This window comes from Squalius cephalus (genome assembly GCF_949319135.1).
Source record: "Squalius cephalus genome assembly, chromosome: 25".
NCBI lineage: Eukaryota > Metazoa > Chordata > Actinopteri > Cypriniformes > Leuciscidae > Squalius > Squalius cephalus.
The window spans coordinates 3,422,804-3,445,508 of NC_137146.1; the positions used below are offsets into that span (position 1 = coordinate 3,422,804).

General features: G+C 37.4%; 2 protein-coding genes across 6 annotated transcripts; both read left to right on the forward strand.

The window, feature by feature from the left end:
* Window positions 1–1,659: 1,659 nt before the first annotated feature.
* On the forward strand, window positions 1,660–17,740 carry slc6a16b (solute carrier family 6 member 16b). 5 transcript variants are annotated; one of them, XM_079862764.1, is made up of 13 exons: window positions 1,660–1,961; window positions 4,216–4,420; window positions 4,933–5,090; window positions 5,249–5,369; window positions 5,863–6,038; window positions 6,835–6,945; window positions 7,492–7,733; window positions 10,669–10,837; window positions 11,272–11,473; window positions 11,604–11,763; window positions 11,845–12,007; window positions 13,827–13,970; window positions 14,950–17,739. In XM_079862764.1, the coding sequence occupies exons 1-13, from the start codon at window positions 1,959–1,961 to the stop codon at window positions 15,007–15,009; spliced, it is 1,914 nt and encodes a 637-aa protein (XP_079718890.1). In that variant the 5' UTR covers window positions 1,660–1,958; the 3' UTR covers window positions 15,010–17,739. The 5 variants fall into 5 exon arrangements, with proteins under 5 accessions (XP_079718890.1, XP_079718888.1, XP_079718887.1 ...); XM_079862762.1 differs by having other exon boundaries at window positions 1,662–1,786; window positions 1,907–1,961; window positions 13,827–17,740; XM_079862761.1 differs by having other exon boundaries at window positions 1,662–1,961; window positions 13,827–14,109; window positions 14,950–15,030.
* A 183-nt stretch (window positions 17,741–17,923) lies between these two features.
* LOC307153388 (uncharacterized protein) lies at window positions 17,924–22,152 on the forward strand. Its single transcript, XM_079862828.1, has 4 exons — window positions 17,924–18,053; window positions 19,741–19,871; window positions 20,070–20,216; window positions 20,738–22,152. The coding sequence occupies exons 2-4, from the start codon at window positions 19,742–19,744 to the stop codon at window positions 20,989–20,991; spliced, it is 531 nt and encodes a 176-aa protein (XP_079718954.1). The 5' UTR covers window positions 17,924–18,053; window position 19,741; the 3' UTR covers window positions 20,992–22,152.
* The last annotated feature ends 553 nt before the right edge of the window (window positions 22,153–22,705 follow it).

Below are 22,705 nucleotides of genomic sequence, written 5' to 3' on the forward strand. Positions count from 1 at the left end.
CAAGCAACTAGTAAAGTAGCACATTACTTTTAAATCTACAGCCACATATCTGAGTTACTTTTTCAAATAAGTAATGCAAGTTACTCTGATTGGCCATGTTGAGAGAAATCGTGTATAAACATACAGTTATTGTAGTCATGCATTAACTCATCTTGCACAAAAACAGATTCAGTATTCCTCAAAATGAATACAAAATTAAATGCAAACTCGGAATAGCTTATTGGTCAAACCTGCAATAATTAAATATGTTTACATTATGTAATACACAAATATACTTTATGTATTTAATCTCACTTTATTATGTATTTGCTGCTGACCTTCAATTCAACAATACAAATAAGCAAAAATTACTTTAGAAGAACATCAAATTTGCTGTCTGAAGTAAGTGTTGAACTTACTGAAAGGTTAGTCTACTGTACAGATGTGAATTTGCATTTCCATCAGCCTGATTCTTATTCGTTTCACTTTTGGTGTGAAAGGGCCTTTACATTTGCCAAAAATATAACTTTTTTTTGTTATTAAAAACAAACAAGCAAGCCAAGCCCAGGAGGAAAAGTAATACAGACCCTTTCCAAAAAATTAGAATATCATGGAAAAGTTTATTTATTTCCATAATTCCATTCAAAACGTTAAACTTCCATAGATTATAGATTCATGGCCCACAACTTAAACGATTTAAAGTATTTAGTTGTTTATTTGTACATAATTTGGGCTTCCAGCTCATAAAACCCACGAAAACAGGATTTCAAAAAATTAGAATATTACATGAAATCACACAGTAATTACACAGTGATACCATGGTCATTGAAGCAGGTTTTGGTTCTTTTGGCAGTGTGGGCAGGTGCAAATCCTGCTGAAAAATGAAGGAAGCATGAAGTGCTCTGAAAATGTCCTGGTAGACGGCTGCGTTGACTCTGGATTTAATAAAGCACAGTGGACCAAAGTCCTCTTTTCTGATGAGAGCAAATTTTGCATCATGTGAAGTTTCCACAGTCTGTGTTGGTTTGGGGAGCCATGTCATCGGCTGGTGTTGGTCCACACAACGCAGCCGTCTACCAGGACATTTCCAGAGCACTTTATGCTTCCTTCATTCTCCAGCAGGATTTGCACCTGCCCACACTGGCAAAAGAACCAAAACCTGGTTCAATGATGGTATTACTGTGTAATTACTGTGTGATTTCATGTAATATTCTAATTTTTTGAAATCCTGTTTTCATGGGTTTTATGAGCTGGAAGCCCAAATTATGTACAAATAAACAACTAAACACTTGAAATCGTTTAAGTTGTGGGCCCTGAATCTATATGGAAGTTTAACGTTTTGAATGGAATTATGGAAATAAATAAACTTTTCCATGATATTCTAATTTTTTGGAAAGGGTCTGTATAGCAAATGCATTACTTTCCATAAAAAGTAACTAAGTAACGCAATGTTACCCTTTTAGGCAGTGACGCAAAATGGTAATGCGTTACTTTTTAAAGTAACTTTCCCTAACACTGCGTTTTACTATATATCCCCTTTAGTTGAAATAGTCAATGAAATTTTAGTCTGTTAGGTCATATCTGCCCACCTCTGTGCAGTTTGTTTCCCATGTTGTTTCCCATGTGGTTTTTCCTGAAGCACACACAATTGTGGGCGGGGCCTGGCTGTGTTTTGGTCCGGTGTTGGGCGGTTCTTGCTTGAGATTGACAGCTGGAATGTGGAAGGATTCAACAACGTGGCAAAATAAACTCCAGAGGAGGAATGAACTTTCTCTACTGGGCTGAAACAGCAACTGTACTTTAAAATGTAAACGATCGTTTAGTCCCGACTCATTTTGATTGCTTTACTGATCCATTGGGTCCTGACATTTCAGCTGAATTTTAAAAGTCTTGGATCATTTCTTTGCGTTGTATGTCTGATCTTCAGAGGTCAACGAGGAGGTTCTCGTAGAGGAATCTGCTACATTATCAGTCACAGGATGGTATGTTATAACAAAGATGGTTGATTATTGTGATTCACTTATTAAATCGTAGTACATTTACACAGCAGCCAAACGCAGTTTTAAAATGTAAAAAATTGTCAGACAATATCTATGTAGTTTGTATGTTGCTTATGAGTCTTATGAATAATTTGAAATAATTGAAGGCTATTATTTACCCTGGTAAGGCTTCTTTGCATTATATGAGAATAGTTTTGAGTCAGTTCACTTTGACAGAGAAATAAGATGTTAAGCGCGTCATGAGCTGACAGCGCCACGTGTCGGTGCCTTCAATCTCGTGTAATTTTCTTGGTTTATTGCATCAGTCATCAGTGAAACTTCCTGGAGGAAACGCAGAGCCAGCATATGGAAAACCATAATAAAATATATAAATAAACAATTCAGCTATTATAGATGTAGATGGTTACTCTATAGAAACTGACTGACTGATGGTAAACGGTTTCGATGCGTCGCAAGGAAAAACAAAGTGAAACTTTGTTGTGTGCATTAGATAGAAGATATAGGAGAAATGTATAGAAATAAGTAACGAAATAAAAAGAACTAAGAATAACACTAAAGTATTTTTGTAATATTTCGCGATTAATAGGCTACTAATTTTTTATAGCCTAATACTTTATAAAAAAATATATATCTTACAACTTTATAACTATACATTCAAAAAACTTTTTATACTTTCACTTGCTACGTTTAAAAACTAAAGAGGTGATATTTCAGGCTAAAGCACGCGCGCTCACAATGCCTCGAGCGTCGTCAAGTGGGCGGGGTCTTATAAATATGGGCGGGCGCGCGCGCGCGTAGGAGGGGCGTTGCCTCAGGTTCCGTAAACCCACAACCACTACGGAAGAGTAAAACGCGGGCAAAAATACGCGTTGTTCTTTGTTCCTCGATACGTCAAATCATTATTCCAGTAGTTTGTATGTGTACGGTTCGGTTAGGGAAGCTGTGAAGTGATTTCTTCAAAGAGGATTTGAGCCGCACGCGTGTGCCGGGCGGTGACAATAGCGCGCGCCATAACTCATTAACACGTGCGCGTGTTTGAGAGCCCGAAAGAACGAAACAGCAGCGGTGAGAATTTCTTTAATGCAGATATTTACTATATATTCATGAAGGACATTAATACTAAGTTTAATTGATTTACATGCTAATATGGACGCATATATTAATAATTATTTCATTTTAGTTGCGTATGAGATGCACCAGCTGATTTTGACTGGTTAAACTGGCTCTGCGGTGTTAGATCTCACCAAACAGCGTTTGGTTTTTGATTCATATTACAATAAAGAGCTTATTTATGCACATATTCAATTGAATACTTGTTTTAGAGTGGTTTTAAAGCGACAGTTAGGCAATGTTTCCTGCTGTCAACTGCGCATGCCCACCCACCATAGTGATTATAATGTCAGGGAATTTTAAAAATAGTTTTCCTGATATTGAAGAGTGTTATTATTATTTTCAATTTTGCATTTAGGCTGTTTGTGACTTTGTGTGGGCTCATCTCATTTAGGTCCATTTTATTCTAAATTTCTTACTGTTCTGTTTTGGATCCTAAACCACTTGATTATTATTTTATTATAGCTCGTCTTTTTATAATTTTTGTTGATGATAGTAATAGTACATTGATTATTAGTATGCAGTAGTATGTTGTAATTTGTATTTTGAAAGATGTCAAACACACCTGATTCAACTCATCAGCTCATCACATGGGTTAATGAGCTGATGAGTTGAATCAGGTGTGTTTGATTAGGGAGACAAAGAAAATGTGCAGTGTTGGGGTGCCTTCAGGACAGGTTTGGGAACCACTGATCTAGACCAAGCTTTTGTTTCATTGCATGTCATAATTATCTTTATACAGTAACCTGAGTAGTTACAAATATTTTTAAACCTGCAAATGAACAAATCAATTGAACCTTGAGTGCTTTGGCTTCACGTTGCATATTATAAGCAATTTGCGCCGATTTAAAATCCATATCCAATAATCGCAATTCACATCAACACTTCTTCTCATGTAGTTTTACTCCATCCTTTGTTTGGTCTGATCACTCAGACGGAAGTGAACTTCAATAGCAGTCTGACAGGAAGCATCACACATGATTGAGCAGTTTTACGACTGAACTGGCAAGATAAGATCGGCTTTTATAGCAGCATATTTTATAACAACGTCTAATCTTCAATGCAGCGCCGTGGCTTTATGTGAGATTTATTTGAATACGAAAACAAGCTTCTGTTTCTCTCTCAGATGATGTCAGAGAAGCCCCCGTTACCTGGAGACGGCCAGCGGGACGAGGCTGATCTGGGCTCAGGGGTCGAGCAGGAGGTCACGCTGGAAACGGCCCGAGACGGCTGGGACAGTAAAGTGGAGTATTTCCTCGCTCAGCTCGGGTTCAGTGTGGGATTGGGAAACGTGTGGAGGTTCCCATACCTCTGCCATCAGAACGGAGGAGGTGAGTGAGGAGGAGATGGGTTTGATTATGCAAAGACTATCCAGGCTTATATTTGAAGTCCCCCTGTAGTCAATCATGTTATCCCTTAAAACTAATCTTTGATCACCAAAATTACATATTTAAATGTTTTTTTCCTTGAAAAATAATCTCCATGCCTTAAAATAGCTTGAATGTAACTCATTCTACACCCTTGCCACATTTAATACGTGGTTCTGTGAATATGAAAATGAGCCCCGCCTCCACTCACTCGTTGACGATCACACGTTGTTCTGATTGGTTACAAGGTCGTTTGTGACGTCAGAAACACCAGCGATTTCAAAGCGTGTTTTTGAGACTGTCTTTGATTCACTGCAGTTTTAAGGAGAAAATACTCAGCAATGGTGTCGACTTATGAATTTACACATAGTTTGTCTTAAAGCATATTAAAAACACCACATAGACACATAAACAACATTAAAAGCTGGATTTTCAGCAGAGAGGGACTTTAATAATTGTTTTGTCATGTGTATCAGGAGCGTTCATCTTGCTGTATGTGGTGTTGATGCTGCTGGTTGGAGTGCCGTTGTTTTTTCTGGAGTTGGCGGCTGGTCAGAGCATCAGACAGGGCAGCATCGGCGTCTGGAGGCACATTTCTCCAAAACTGGTTGGCATTGGCTACTCCAGCTGTGTGGTGAGTCATCTCTAGCGTGATTGGCCGATTGCACTGCTACATGCATCGTAGAAAATATAATACTGAAATTGTGAACATAATAAGCAGACTCACACAAAATACACAATTATCATCAGTTATTGAATTAAATGCTCATTTAAATGCTTTTTATTTCCCAGGTGTGTTTCTTTGTAGCTCTGTATTATAACGTCATCATCGGTTGGAGTATCTTTTACATGGGAAATTCTTTCCAGTATCCTCTACCATGGGAAAAATGTCCAACAGAAGGGAACATCACTGGTGAGGATTTGGAGTGTGTGCAGCCACTTTTCCATTGTCCTTCAAATTGCGCAAATTGAACATATGGCCAATGGAAACGCGTCAATTTCGCAAAAACTCGCACAAATCGCAAAAAAAGTTTTTACACTCGCATGAGGAGGTTTTTCAGGCAATTCAAAAAAGGAATATTTCGCAAAACTGAAATGGAAACAGTTTTTGCGCATTTAAAGGTCACCTGACGTACATTCTTTAAAGATGACGTGGTATGTTTGGACAGAAGACGAGAGAGTTGTTTATTAAACTCATAAAAGACAAAAGTTCTAAAACAATAATGAAATGCTGCAATTTATCACAGTAGTTTTTAACCGACATTTAGAAAATATCTGTAATGGAAACGTGGTTTGTGTTATGCAAGATACAATTATAGTAATTCTCACTTGAGAGATTAAATATGAGTAACTAATGCCAGAAATGTGACTTTTAAAAAAAAAATGCATTTGTTGTTTTTACTCAGTGAAGGAATGTGCCGCCAGCTCTCCCACGTCGTATTTCTGGTACCGTAAAGCTCTGGACATCACCGACTCCATTGATGAAACGGGAGAGTTAAACCCCATCATCACTGGATGTTTGCTGGCCGCTTGGGTCATCGTCTGTCTGGCCATGTACAAGGGCATCAAATCTACCGGCAAGGTACTGTGAGTGAGTGTGTGTCGTGGATGTAACATTAGTGTTATAAAAGGGACTGTTTATATGCAAAGTAATAATTTAAAAGTTTGATTTTAAAAAAAAAACATGCAATAAGTATTTAAGAAATAATTATTATATATATATTAGGGCTGTGAAACGATTAATCGCGATTAATCCCATCCAAAATAAAAGTGTGTTTAAATAATGTGTGTACTGTGTATAATTAAATTTGTATATACAAATACACACATGCATGTATATATTTAAGAAAAACTGTTATTTATATATAAAAAATTATACTTATATAATATAAATTATATATAAATATATACAGTATATGTATGCAAATATTTCTTAAATATATACATGCATGTGTGTGTATTTATATATACAAAATAATTATACCAAGTACAAACACATATATTATGTAAACACAAACTTTTATTTTGGATGAGATTAATCACGATTATATATATATATATATATATATATATATATATATATATATATATATATATATATATATATATATATATATATATATATATATATATATATATATATATATATATATATATATATAGCAATAGATGGCTATAATATATATTTTTTTTTTTACTATTTCTATGCAAAATAATAAACAAAGTTTGATTTGTAATAAAAAAAAAACTTTCTATGAATTTCTTTTTTAAATGGGAAGAAAAGTTTGATTTAAAAAATGCATTAATTAAAAAATGGCAAATCAAACTTTGTTTATTGTGTGTTGTAATTTGATAATTGAGGATATTGATGTGTGCAGGTGATGTATTTCTCCTCGGTGTTTCCGTACGTGGTGTTGCTGTGTTTCCTGATCAGAGGCGTGACGCTCGACGGAGCGTCTGAGGGCATCAAATTCATGTTTTACCCCAGAGTACGTAGACCAACACATGACTGCTTTCTGCGCTGCATGTTGAGTTGAGCTCCAGAATATGGGCAGGGTTTGAGTAGACACCATAGTCCATAAGAAGTGTCTTCTCTCTGTTTTGTTATGTTATTAATTTAAATCAGTATTGTTTTAGGATTATTTATGTACCAATGTAGTATTTATTAATATTTTAAATTGCCTTTTTGTATATTTTCAATTTAGTAATGTTCTGTGCTCTTGTCATGTTTGTTTGTTTGTTTTTTTATATATATATATATATAATTCTTTTTCTGTAGTTTTAGTACTTCAGTTTAAACTTATTTCAGTTAATTGCTAAGGCAACGTTTCTAGTTTAAGTTTTTCATTAAATATTTATATTTTATTTAATTTCAATTACCAAAAATTTGACAAACGCTGCTTAAAATGAATCTCTTCTTCTTTTTGTAAGTATTATTATTTTGATCGTGTGACATGTTTAGTGTAACTTGGAAGCAGTTCACAATCAATTTCCCTAAGTGAGTTTAATCCCTCTTGCTGTGGTGTTTCTCTCAGCTGGAGATATTGGCTGACGTTCAGGTGTGGCGTCAGGCGGCGACTCAGGTCTTCTTCGCTCTGGGTTTGGGTTTCGGTTCTGTCATCGCCTACTCTTCCTACAACCCGCGGAACAACAACTGCCATCGCGACGCGTTCACCGTGTCTGGCGTCAACTTCCTGACGTCTGTGCTGGCCTCGCTGGTGGTGTTTGCTGTGCTGGGCTTCAGAGCCAAAACCATCGCCACTAACTGTGTCAAACGGTCAGTATGCAAGTTACACACAAATTATTTGGGATGGTTTGATCCTCAAACATACTGTATTTTAATAAACTAGTGCAAAATGCCCGTGCAAAATCAGTTTTTAGTAATTGTTGGTTTGGTGCCCGTGAAAGAGCCTGTGAACGCATTGAGTTCAGGGAGCAGGCTAGGTTACTACAAATGATGGCTGTGAATAAACTATAATATTCAGAAGTAAACAGTGTAGCTGACTGAGTGTTTATGTATACCACCATCTTCTAAGTGCTAGTGCAAAATGCCCGTGCAAAATCAGTTTTTGAGTGTTTTTAGTAATTGTTGGTTTGGTGTGTTTGAGTGCTCATTGTTACAATTACACAGCAAAAGTTCAGTGACATTTTTATTTGTGCATGGTAGAAAGCGCACAGTGAACTCTGAGAAAACGCTATGCTTGAGCAAACAGTTTGTGAATAGGCAACTACAAATGATGCTCGTGAAAGAGACTGTGAACGCATTGAATAGGATATGTTTAGTTGGTGAATAGCATAGGCTACTATTACACAGTAGCGATAACGTTATGCGCTCCAGAATGAAATATAATATTCAGAAACAGCATAGCTGACTTACAGATTCCGTTAACATCCACAAATGAATAAGCGCGTCGCGATTCAGGGAGCAGTGCAAAGTGCCCGTGCAAAATCAGTTTTTGTGAGCTGATCGCCGTCAAAAAAGTGATGGCTGATTTCAACTGTTTCAATATGATAGCATTTTGAAAAAAAAGTGTCTTGACTTTATTGCATTTTGGGAAAAAAGAATCCGTTTTTATAATAAATCTTTGAAAATCAAAATCTGGATTTGAATTTGTTATTATAACCTAAAGATGCTATGTGAAAGTTTGAAACAGAAAATAGTGGTTTTCATCTTGCCACTTTCTTGGTAAAGAAAACACATTTTTACTCTAATCAAAATGTATTTATCACGTTCTGGAACCAAACTATAATATTCAGAAGTAAACAGTGTAGCTGACAGAGTGTTTATGTCAGAATGTTTATTTTTAAACCACAACCTACTTGGGGCTTCTTTGACCGATACAACCCTCTAGTGTCAGAATGTTTATTTTTAAACCACAGCCTTTTAAAAATTTAACGATATCTTTAGCATTTCTCATCCAAACAACGTCAAACTTGGCACTGCACTTACTCGTGCCCGTGGCAAGACACCTGTCGAATTTGAAATCCATCGGACTAACGGTGCGAGAGATATGTGGTTAACAGACAGACAGACGTTTCTGTTATTTATAGATAGACTAGTGCAAAAAATGCCCGTGCAAAATCAGATTTGTGTGTGTTTTTAGTAATTGTTGGTTTGGTGTGTTTGAGTGCTCATTGTTACAATTACACAGCAAAAGTTCAGTGACATTTTTTTTGTGCATGGTAGAAAGCACACAGTGAACTCCGAGAAAACGCTATGCTTGAGCAAACAGTTTGTGAATAGGCCACTACAAATGATGCCCGTGAAAGAGACTGTGAACGCATTGAATAGGATATGTTTAGTTGGTGAATAGCATAGGCTACTTACAGTAGCGATAACGTTAAGCGCACCAGAATGAAATATAATATTCAGAAGTAAACAGCATAGCTGACTTACAGATTCAGTTTACATCCACAAATGAATAAGCGTGTCGATTCAGGGAGCAGTGCAAAGTGCCCGTGCAAAATCAGTTTTTGTGTGTGTTTTTAGTAATTGTTGGTTTCTTGGTAAAGAAAACACATTTTTACTCAAATAAATCAAAATGGATTTATCACGTTTTGGATCCAAACTATAATATTCAGAAGTAAACAGTGTAGCTGACAGATTGTCAGAATTAGGGCTGAACGATACATCGAATTTTCATCGTCATCGCGATATGAACTCGCGCGATGAACACATCGCAACAGACAGCCTGACACGATGAATAACACCTGGTTCAGATTACAAGATTTTTGTGTCTGTTACGATAGTCACGGTGTCAGATTACACGATTTTGACTCCTAAAATCTTGTCGTGTCATGGACGAGACATGTCAGACTACACGTTGCTTTCCGACCAGTCATCGCGTGCCGTCACACGCACACATTCACTCGCAAACATTCACTGGCGCACACACACACACACACACTGTCCCTCGCTCACTCGCGCGCACACACACACACACACACACACATACACACACACTCACTGTCCCTCGCTCACTCACTCGCGCACACACACACACACACACACTCACTGTCCCTCGCTGTCCCTCGCTCACTCACTCGCGCTAAATCGCGTAATCTGAATAGACGTACAATGTCTATTTAAAAAAAAAAAAAAAATGCAGGAATTGTTGTTAGCTATAGCTAACATTCACATTTGAATATTTATCGCAAGTCATATCGTCATCGCAATATTAAACAATGTTATCGCACATCGCAGCTTTTCCTCATATCGTGCAGCCCTAGTCAGAATGTTTATTTTTAAACCACAACCTTCTTGGGGCTTCTTTGACCGATACAACTCTCTAATGTCAGAATGTTTTTAAACCACAACCTTTTAAAAATGATATATTTAACGATATCTTTAGCATTTCTCATCCAAACAACGTCAAACTTGGCACTGCACTTACTCGTGACCGTAGCGAGACACCTGTCAAGTTTGAAATCCATCGGACTAACGGTTCGAGAGATATGTGGTTAACAGACACACAGACACACAGACAGACATACAGACACACACACAGACACACAGACAGACAGACGTTCCTGTAATTTATAGAGAGATTATAGCTTTGCAAATAGGTCTTGTAAAATGGCTAACGTGTAATGTTGCTACAAATTATTAAAATGGTTACATAACATTTAACGATGTTGAAATTAAATGAATGCTTTTAATATATTTGACTGAATCTTTAAGATGCTGAGATGAATGGTTGTGTATGTTGCAGTAATCTGAAGGCCATATCCAGCGCTTCTCTCCCTGACCTCTTCAATGCTTCAAATGTGGAGAACCTCACACTGGATGGGTATGAAGACTGGTACAGGAGTGTGGGCCAGTATCTGAAGATCCCCGATTACAACATCACCGCCTGCAGCCTGGAGGAAGAACTGAAACAGGTACGGAAAATATACATATAGAACGGCAATGTCTGATGAAAATGTAAGTAATGCAAAACTCGCAATACATTTGCATTGGTGGAATGTTCTGGGGGGTTGCTAGGGCAATGCTGGAATGTTTTGTGTGGTTGCTATGGCAATGCTGGAATGTTTTGGGGGGTTGTTATAGCAATGCTGGAATGTTCTGGGGGGTTGCTAGGGCAATGCTGGAATGTTTTGGGGGGTTGTTATAGCAATGCTGGAATGTTCTGGGGGGTTGCTAGGGCATTGCTAGAATGTTCTGGGTGGTTGCTAGGGTAGGAGACATCAAAAATATGATCTCTAGGTCTAAAGAAGTCATGGAGATGAATAAAATCTTAAAAGGCTATTTCTCTAGTTATCCTCCATTTCTAAAGTGACTCATTGAAGGTGATGATCTTCTTTCTCTCTCTCAGGGTGTTGAGGGAACGGGTTTAGCGTTCATAGCGTTCACAGAAGCCATGACGTTGTTTCCCGGGAGTCCGTTCTGGTCGGTGCTGTTCTTCCTCATGCTGCTCAATCTGGGATTGTCCACTATGTTCGGCACCATGGCCGGAATACTGACACCGCTAACAGACACCTTCAAGACACTACGCAATCACAAACTCATCTTCACAGGTAACACACTGTTTCCATTAAACATGTACCAATTGTTCTGTTGTTCTTGTGTTTATATTTGGGTTTTCCCAGTAGTTTGAATAAGATGGGTGTGTTTAATCTTTGTGTGGTGGTGTTCTCTCTCTGCCAGCGTGCAGCTGTGTGTTGGGCTTTCTGATTGGTCTAATGTTCACTCAGCGCTGTGGAAACTACTTTGTGACGATGTTTGATGATTATTCCGCCACACTTCCGCTCATCATCGTTGTCATCTTTCAGACCGTCAGCGTGGCCTGGGTTTATGGAGCCGACAGGTACCGCAGACTCTCAGTGCTCGAGTAGAAGTGTTTCGTCATCTGGTTGAATGCATAAACGAGATGTATTTATTAATGCAGGTTTTTAGAGGACCTGAAACGGATGTTGAATCGGCCGGTCCCTGTGGTGTACAAGTACCTGTGGAAGTACGTGTGTCCAGTCGCTATGCTGGGACTCTTGGGTGCCAGTCTGCTAAAGATGGTCCTGAATCGCCCTACATACACCGCCTGGAATAGAGAAAAGGTCAGATCATAAGTAAACCATTTCCTTAATCTTTAACCCTATAAAGCTACTTTCTAAGACCTATAGATTATTAACATGATCAAAACTTCTCTGAAAAACCTGTTGCACACAATCTACTTACATGCTTTCTGTTGTCTGATTGATCGTTTATTCTTTTTTTTAGCAAGTAAATAATCTTGTAATATAATTGTAAATATGTCTCTTTACTGTGAAATCTGCACTGATTTTGATAAAGTAAACATAAGATCAACTTTTATAGTGTTGAACACTTACTAGTATGGAAGCTTGTTTCGCAATTCTGACTTTATAACACACAATTGCGACTTTGTCATGCAATTCTAAAATAAAAGTCAGAATTGCAAGATGTAAACTAGCAATTTTAAGAGAAGAAAGTCAGGCAAGGCAACTTTATTTACTTGATTATCCATACATTGAAAAATCACATTCAAATGTGAGTCAAATATGATCATCAGGCTTTTGAGGAAGGTTTATTTCTTCATCTCTCAATCATCATTGTATTACATTGCATTAAATGTTTTAAAACTACAGAGCTTTGATCATAAAAGTAAGCATTTAAATATCATATAAGACATATTATTAGCAGATATAGAGGGATGACTGATATTTATGTGCATTTATGTAAGTAGTCTGCAATGCTGTTATAAAAAATTCATTGATTTACATTAGAAGCGATCAGAATTTTGCTTTCCTTTTTAGCCATATAAATATCAGCATCTGCACCAAATTGCATATCTGTTTGATGCTCTGAATCAAGGCTTTTTCTTGTGTTTGAGCTCCATATTCTCATTATATGAACCATAAAAGCCTGAAGTAGCCTGAAGAATGTGAGACTTAAAGGGATAGTTCACTTTGAAATAAAATTTTGGTATGTTTTAGCTTACCTCAAGGGCATCCAAGATGTAGGTGTCTTTGTTTCTGCAGTAGTTTCAATTTTGATATTTTTAGGTCAAACCGTTCTTGTCTGTCAGTCATATAATGCAGGTCTGTGGTCACTGTCTCAAAGAGCATGCACAGAGTCCAAATTAAAACAATTCCCCATCGTCCAAATTAAACAATTCCCCATCGTAAGTACACATTGATGGCCTAAGACACGAAACGAGCGGTTTGTGTGAGAAAACGAACAGTATTTATATCGGTTTTACCTCTTGTAACACAGCCATGTCCAAGTGATCTGAGGGCGCGCGCGCTTCCTGGTGTGACGTGTGCGCAGACTGGTGCATAGATATATACACTAGATGTCGCCTTGGCTACGGCATTCGTTAAGAACTGCCGTAGCCAAGGCGACATCTAGTGTATATATCTATGCACCAGTCTGCATACAGATCACTTGGACGTGGCTGTGTTACAAGACGTGGACGTGGCCGTGTCACATGGTTCGTTTTCTCACACAAACCGCTCGTTTCGTGTCTTAGGCCATCAGTGTGTACTTACGATGGGGAATTGTTTAATTTGGACGATGGGGAATTGTTTTAATTTGGACTCTGTGCATGCTCTTTGAGACAGTGACCATAGACCTGCATTATATGACTGACAGACAAGAACGGTTTGACCTAAAAATATGAAAATTGAAACTACTGCAGAAACAAAGACACCTACATCTTGGATGCCCTTGAGGTAAGCTAAAACATACCAAAATTTAATTTCAAAGTGAACTATCCCTTTAAGAAAAATCAGACATGTAAATGCGAATATATTTTTAGGTTTTGCTATAAGTTCACTAAAAAAAAAAAATGTTTTGGACTGACATATGTGAGGCTTTACAAGGTTAACATTGCTTTTGTCCTACATTTCCCCTCAGGCATCTAAGGAAGATCTCCCTTATCCTGGTTGGGCGCTTGCTGTCCTGGTCTCACTCATCGTTGTTGCATTCCTTCCTGTTCCCATCGGATACCTCCATTCCCTCCTCCTGGACCGGCTGGGCCAGTCTCCCGCTGACCCTGAGGCGAGATATGAGCCGTGCGCCACTACAGACACAGACCTGACCCCTCTTGACACCTTACACCCCCTGCTCGAGGAAAACCACCATTCCCATTCGGCAAACGGCCACATTGAAAGTGTCCAATCAAGTGTATTATGAGAAAGTGAGAGGGAAGAAACTACAGTTTACAAACATCTCAGAAGGATCTATTTCAATCAAGATTTTTTTATTCGTACTTTGCTGTTGGCAACAATCATTTTTATGTGTACATGCATACAGATGGGCACAAAAATAACTGACTTTAAAGGGTTAGCTCACCCCAAAAAGCGTCACGTTCACACGAGTTTTCTAGCCAGTTGTGCAAGTTGCTCCAAAACCGATTATATTCAAATGCATATTACTTGCATGAAGCCATACACTAGCTACTGTATGTGAAAATCTTCCCGGTTTAAACATGTTACATATCAATACGTTGTTTACGTGCACCCGGAGTAACGACTTTGATGATCGTTTTCTCTTTTCGAGTGCACTGTCGCTTTAAGTAGACGTATAATTATGGTACTGCTAAGCCATACATGCGTTTGCCTGGACCAGGTGAACGTTAAACAACGATGAAAGACTATATTTACAACGGTCCAAATATTTGGTTACTGATGGTCCTGCTGGTTTAGGGATCTGATGAGTTTTGTATAAAGGTGTTTTATGATGGCGTGACCCATCTGTGTTATGTGAACACTATGGTACTGAACTCCGTCTCCGTTGATGTATGAATTAAACTGCAGAGGTGGCATAAATAGTTGAAAACAAGAATTAGTTCAGTCATTTTAGGAAAAAAAGTTGAACAAATTGCAACAGAAGCAAACTCAACTGATTTTATATCCTCAATATTTCCTGAGTAAGGAAAAAAAAGTTCTGAAGAATCTCATTTGGGGATTAACTTTTTATTTTACCTACCTTTTGTCTTCTGCATTCTCCTTACCATTGTCTCCTGTTCTTCCCTCAGACTCGTCCCCCAGAAACAGTCCCACGGACGCAGCCCCAAACCCCATCTCTTAAAACTTAATAAAGGCTGGCTTGAAGTACTTCTTCCTGCCTCTATGCATTAATGCTCATGGGTAGCCTAAATGGGTTCCATTCAGACCTTAATATTAAGTCTTTTACTGTTATATGTCAACAAGATTCAACAAGACATTTTCACCTGACTATACTCAATGTTTAGATCTGTTGTGGTATTTATGCAAATTAGCACATACATAATTAGATTATGCACCGTTTGTCCATGTTAACAAACAATTTAAAAAAACTTGTAATACATTTTTTGTTTGTCTTGATGTAAGTAATCAACACAGTAATTTTCATGGTGATATCTAAAGGTTAAAATTTTTACCCTATTCACGTAAGAAAAAGAATGAATAGGCGTATGAATATTTGGGTCTTTTTCTAAACTTTCTCCTAATGGGATTCCTCTGGACTTTTTTTTTTCCTTACTCAGGACATATTGAGGATACAAAATCAGTTGAGTTTGCTTCTGTTGCAATTTGTTCATGGTTGACCCCCATTTTGGCTTAAAATGACTGGACTAAATATAATCATTCCCAGAAATTCCAAAATGATGTTTAAAGTTAAATATTCCATAGGTGCTTTTGGTAAATTTACACTGTTATGAATCAAAACCCCATGGCATTTCAAGAGGACAGCCAGGGTCAAAGGTCATCAACCTTGATGGGTAATAATGACCCTCCCTGATATGTTCTGCGTTAAGTGTCACTATTTAATTGGGTCTGTACGTAAACCTCTGTAAAAAGATTGTTCAAAATATCTTTTGAACCATTATATATTCACACATAACTAAAGTTTCAGAAGCAGACCTATAACACAAAGGCTACGTCTTGAGTAGGTGCTTATTTTGAATAAGTAATTACTTCACGACCGCTAAAAAAAGTGTGTTCTACATAGTATAAATGAGTGTAGTATGAATGTAATCCAGACGTACTACATTCGCCATGTTGTTATTATGTGACCTACCAGTGTCAGTTGTGTCAGTTCACTGTCATTCACAGATCCTCTCCTGTGGCCTCATGGGATAGTAAAGTGTCAATCATACACGCACTTCAGAATCCCAACGGATGAATTGGGTCATCCAGGGACTTTTTCTCTACTCTTTTACGAGTCCTGTAATTTCAGACGTACTATTGTCACATGCTGTTTTCCGCCTGCTATATCGTAGGGAAGTGTGTGTGATTTCAGATGCAGCCAAAGTTCTCAGATGACTGAACTACACAATCAGTTTTGGGTGAATCTCAAGAACAACACTTGAGAAATGTCTGGGTCATAATTCATCTTAATGTTCTTGAGAATAGATTTAATTGTTTCTGCAAAATGACACGGACATATATTTGTGAGGGTAAAACATCTGTTGGGTCTTTATTTATTTGAATGAGTGCATTTTTGTGTGTGTGTGTATTGTGTAACATTCTTGGCTCTTTTTTGAGCACAAACTACAGCCATAGGGGGAAATTTAAAAAACAAAACAAATTTTTTTATTTTAAGTAATTCCAGTTGTAGTTTGTATGTGACACAAATGCAAATCAGATTTATTATGAAGTATTTACATGCAACAGAATTTTCAGAACAATTTTTAATTTTTATATTGTACATAAATGTTTATGTTGCCTGTTTTTACCTGTAAGATGTTTTTATGACCCTTGTTTTTATTTTCCCTCAGAGTGTGTTTCTGAAAGCGAACATCTGACCCACAGGCCAGACATTTTATGGCTTATAGTCATTGTGAAGTAATGTTTTCTGCCTCTCACAGGGGTTGATGGGTCTTCTGTGTTTGTTCAGTAGTTTGAACAGAGTTTGTTCTGGTTGTCAGTGATAAATATGATGAAATGATAATTTAATATTCCTTGTAGAATACTTGATGAATCTGTGTTTTTGAAGCGTAATTTCTTCTCTTTGATGTAAATGTCCCGTTCTACAGAATATTTTCTGTTGCTTTTTGTCAAAGTCAGAAATGACTCTGAGGTTTTCAGTTTGTGTGAATGTGTTTGTTGGTCACACTGAAACAGACATGTTGTACAGTTTGCTTCATGATGATGATGATGATCTTGTTTCTGTATAAATGTTTATTTGAACTCAAATGAGATAAGTTTTTCAATTATTTGAGAAGCTACCATATTGCTTTCCAATTTACATTTTCATTACATGTATTGCTATGGATTTAGAAAGCGCTACAAAAGAAGAACAAAAGCAATTCATCAGAGAGCCAACAATAATTGTAATATACTGTACAATACCAGGTTTATTAGACAATTGAATGTTTGTTTCTAAAGCAAAAGTTAAAGCTCAATATCATATATGATTTCCAGCAACCAAAGAGCAGTCTGACCTGTAAAACTATTACATATAGCAAACTGTATTTATTAGCCTATATACATTTTAAATCCACAATTTGTACACCCTGACCCCTGATTTTGTGTTCTCGTTCACCTCATTCCTCTTTCTTGAGTATTAAACAAGAGGACTGTATTCCCAGCCAGAAGCCTGGCAGAGTTTTCTCCTTTATGGGATTCTTAAACCTGTGAATAAGTTTCACTTCTTTCTTCTTTGACTCTTCGTCTGTCTCCACGGCGTAGAAGCAGAGCAGGCCTGCGGGCTGATCCACATAGACACCTATAGTGCAGCACTGGTGAGTGTCCTCCACCCTGCTGTTGATTCCTTTATGCCAGGCGTCATAGCAGGACCCGGCCCAACCCAGACCCCACGACTCCTCGTTCTCCCCGAGGCCACAGGTCCCGTCGCCCGCCCTCCTCCCTGCACCCTCGTACGTCGCCCCTATAACCACCCTGTGTGTGTGTGTGTGTGTGTGTGTGTGTGTGTGTGTATATACTACAGTCCTCTCTAGACTGTTTTTGTGCTGGTCGTTGATGTGCAGTCGTTGTGTGTGTGAGAGCTCAATGATCCTGGGACTTTGGTTGTCATGGTGTGAATCTCCACCCTGGAAAGAGACGATCCACAAACAAAGTGATGCTCAGCACAGCTGAAAGACAAGAATCACTGGAGGAGAAAAGTTCATAACGACTGAGAGCAGAAACCGTGTGGAAGGTATGTAAAAAAAGACATCTTTAGCATGTTGTTGACCTGCTGTTCCTGAGATCTGCGTCTGGCTGTGAACTCTAGAATTATGTATTTATTTAGATTTATTAGTTGAGCTGATCAGGATGTAAACCTGCAGCTGAAGAACTTTATTTCATCATGACCTCTTCACATCAGATCAGGCCAGAGGTTCAGTCCTTTCAACAAGCGGAAGGATCTTGTTTACTTGCACTGGTTTGATGATTCTCAATTAATATATAAAGAACACGTTTAATCTGCACATGATCCTAAGTCCAAATTTAGTGCTGATAGTTTAATATTTTTATGTAAATGAAATAGTAAGATATAAGAATATAGGTCTAGAATGCATTAGAGGCGGCTCTCGCATCTGGATTTCATTGCCTTTCAGACTGAATTATTATCATTTCTTTGTTGTTTTAGCAAATGTAATAATCCTGATGACAAACCCACAGAAATGAGGTTTTAATATCCTAATCATCTGGCACAACTTACCCCACCACACCCTAAGTTGTCTTCTGTCAAGGAGAAATTTGAACTAAAACTAAATCTATATTTTAGCCTGCTTTGAACTGAAATGAAAGTGTCTATAGCATAAATGTCGAATAAGTGATGCGCATAATTCATAAACTAGCCAAGAAGATTTAGATATATGAATATTTGAATAGTGACTGTTTAATGTTTAAAAATAAAACGTGTAATGTTTTGTAACAATTTGTAATGATGTTTGTAGTAGAATTTCTAGTTTATGGAGGTAAATTGTTCCCTGCCATGCAGAAACTTTATTTTGACATGCAAACATGTGTCTCAGCTCGAGTCTCATGTGCATCTCTCAATAAGATATGATCGGCCTTTTCTGAACATGAGCTCAGTGCTGGATTTAGATCTGAAGCACAAATCACTGCCTGAAAACTTTGATGAATGCTATATAAATTATTCAGTTGAATTGAGTGCATATGTATTTCTGATACATATATGTATATATATGTATATATATGTGTATAGTATATATATATGTATGTGTATGTATATGTGTATATATATATATGTATGTATGTATATATGTATATACAGTACCAGTCAAAAGTTTGGAAACGTTATTGTTTTTAATGTTGTTGCAAGAAGTCTCTTATGCTCAAGGCTGCATTTATTTGATAAAAAATGCAGAAAAACTGTAATATTGTGAAATATTATTACAATTTAAAACAAATGGTTTTATATATATATATATATATATATATATATATATATATATATATATATATATATATATATATATATATATATATAAAAAAATTATTCCAGTGATCAAAGCTGAATTTTCAGCATCATTACTCCAGTCTTCAGTGTCACATGATCCTTCAGAAATCATTCTAATATTCCGATTTGATACTCAGTTATTGTCAATGTTGTGCTGTTATTATGTGAGCTACAAAAGGAAAGGAAATCGAAAAATCATGCGTACTCATCAGGATGAACTGAGACTGAGTCCCAGAGGAGAATGAAACTCAATGCTGTTCTGCTCACGGCCACTAGAGGACACTGAAGAATTCTGGATGATAAACGGATTTTCTCTCATTAGTGCTTCATTATCATGTGTGTCAGGATCTAACTAGTTATTTTGTATTAATAAATGACATTTGTTTGTTTGTTCTAATGATTCTCTCTCTGTTTGCAGGATGCTCAAGTGGACTCTGGTTCTGCTGTGTGTGAGTGTGTGTTTGGGTCAGAATCAAATCAACACCGACCCGGCAGAAGAAGCAGGACTGACCTCTGATCAGCATGACCACATCACACTGAGACAAACCTGTAAGACACACACACACACACACACACACACACTATCATCTGATGGGTGTTTGTTCTCAAAGATTTCATTATGACCACCTAGATGCTATTTTATTTTATTTCATTCCATTATTTCATGATTTTTTTTTTTTTTTTTTACATTTTATTGTATTGTATGGTCTGGTCCAGATAAACACTGTGTGTGTTTTCTACTGACAGATGCTCATTTGGCGATGAGCAACAACAAGCTGGCCGTGTTCATCGCTGCTGCTGTAGGAACTCTGACACTGATGGCTGTGGTTTACTGCATCTACAACCAGTTCTACAACAAAAACATTTATTCACACACTCAGCTGCTTGAATCTGGTACACACACACACACACACACACACACACACACACACACACACACACACACACACACACACACACACACACACACACACACACACACACACACACACACACACACACACACACACTACTTACAGTAGATCCCTGATATAAAGTACACAAAATAAAATCATTGACATTACAAAACATATACATTTGTCCAAATCTTAGACTTTTTAGAGACCTTGTTTTAGACCTTGTTTTAGATGGTGACACTAATCCGTCACGCTGCAACAAGCACTTAAAAAAACTTGATTATAAAATAGAATTATCATAATAAATGTCATTTGAATTAATTCTCTATTGCAAAGTATTGATAAAACGTTTAATCTCATTTTAAAATGATTATTTCACCTAAAGGTTGTGTGTGCTTTTTAATGTTTGCGTACATTAACTATTCTTTCAGTAGCTCCAGGTAGATTAATAATATATAATGCACATAATTAATAATACACACATAATGATGAGTTATAATCTGTGTGGTTCTCTGTCAGATATCGCTCTGGATCTGAGCAGCTCGTCCTCGTCTGTGTTTTCTGGTTATGTGATGGAGGGATGGATGCAGCAGAGGATGGAGAAAGGTGGAGGAGGGAGTTACGGATCTCTCTCCGACACTCCTTCAATAATCACTCTTCCTCCTCCTCTTTCACCTCCTCAGCGAGCGTCTCCCTTTCACTCGCTCTCTCTGTCCCGAACGCCGCCTCTGAGGACCATCTCAGCCCAGGATCTGGAGAAGAGCTTCCTCTGAGCCCGTGTGTGTGTGTGTGTGTGTGTGTGTGTGTTCTCCCTTTCATTCGCTCTCTCTGTCCCGAACGCCGCCTCTGAGGACCATCTCAGCACAGGATCTGGAGAAGAGCTTCCTCTGAGCCCATGTGTGTGTGTGTGTGTGTGTGTGTGTGTGTGTGTGTGTGTTCTCCCTTACACTCGCTCTCTCTGTCCCGAACGCCGCCTTTGAGGACCATCTCAGCACAGGATCTGGAGAAGAGCTTCCTCTGAGCCTGTGTGTGTGTGTGTGTGTGTGTTCTCCCTATCATTCGCTTTCTCTGTCCCGAACGCCGCCCCTGAGGACTCAGCCCAGGATCTGAAGAAGAGCTTCCTCTGAGCCTGTGTGTGTGTAAGACAGAGAGAGAGAGAGGGTTCATTTTACAGCTGTATGCAAAAGTGCCGTGACCTCTGACACATTATACGGCTTCTATAACCTCTGCTGCAAACATTTACACTTATACCCTCTTCAGATTTCAGCTCAGGGCTGCTGTTATTGTGCTGAATGTAACATTCTTTAAAGATTTAATGATACACATGTTCTATTCTATTCTATTGTTCACTTCTCTTGTGTGTTCTGTTCATTTCTGTTCTGTTGTTTTCTATTAGTTCTTTTTTTTGTTCATTAATATAATTTTTTTACATTGCTTAAAGATGTTGTGAATAGAACGCTATTCTCTGCTGTTGTTCACCTCTTCTTTCTATTCTCTTCATTTATTTTCTATATTCTATTGTTCACTGATGTCCTCTCTAGTCTGTTATATTCTATTCATTTCTGTTCTGTTGTTTTCTGTCCTATTCTATTTGTTTCCTTTGCTATAAATATACAGAATATACGATTTTGTGATTGTAAAGTTCTATTCTATTCTTGAAAAATGTAATTATTTGAATAGCATGAACTGGAATGGAATGGAATTCAAATGGAATAGAGTTCAAATGACCAGAACAGAATTTGTCTGCATCTGCTCTTGGAAACAATATTTGGTAACACTTCACATTAAGGTTCATTTGGTTAACAATATTAATGCATTAGGCATCATGAAATAACACAATTCTAAGATTAATATTTGACATAAGTTGTATAAATTAACATTTATGTATTTTGAAATAAATGAATTATCAGTGGATGATAATATCCGCTAACATTAAACACTTTGGAGTCTGTACTATTTTTTTTTTATTATTATATATCATCAATTTAATATGTCATTTCTGAATAAAAGTATCACTTTCTTTACAAAAAAATTATCATCTTTGTTTAGCTGTTTATTTATTTTTTTAAGAAAATATTGGCCTTTAGCTTCAATTACGACCTAGATCAGTTATCTCTAATATTGGAAACAGTATTACAATTACTCAGTAAATGTAAAATGATCGTTGTTTGCTCAGGACTAAGGAATAGAGACTATATTTTAAACAGAAATAATATGTCTCTGGATCAACATTACAGACAATCACATTTTAGGGACAACGTTAAACCTCATGTTCGGGTTGATTTCAGGGTAAGTTAAAGGACGAAGTACCGTGTGTTTGATGGGAATGTTGTTCCAGGACCAACAAAACATCCCGTCCTATTTGGCGCATTCACAGCTCGGGTTCTTGAGTTGTTTGTAGTGGCATATTGTGTCCACTAAGTGTGTCTCGCATCTTATTTGCCTTGTGGATTAAAATTAGACAGCTAGTGTGCGTGTATGCCAGAG

Excerpts from the sequence above, each read along its gene's own strand:
- slc6a16b (XM_079862762.1), top strand. Across the intron at positions 6,039-6,834 it reads GCATCAAATCTACCGGCAAG|GTGATGTATTTCTCCTCGGT; the intron begins GTACTGTGAGTG and ends TGATGTGTGCAG. Across the intron at positions 10,838-11,271 it reads TGGAGGAAGAACTGAAACAG|GGTGTTGAGGGAACGGGTTT; the intron begins GTACGGAAAATA and ends TCTCTCTCTCAG.
- LOC307153388 (XM_079862828.1), top strand. The coding sequence starts at position 19,742 with ATGCTCAAGTGGACTCTGGTTCTGCTGTGTGTGAGTGTGTGTTTGGGT. Across the intron at positions 19,872-20,069 it reads CATCACACTGAGACAAACCT|ATGCTCATTTGGCGATGAGC; the intron begins GTAAGACACACA and ends TTCTACTGACAG. Across the intron at positions 20,217-20,737 it reads CACTCAGCTGCTTGAATCTG|ATATCGCTCTGGATCTGAGC; the intron begins GTACACACACAC and ends GTTCTCTGTCAG.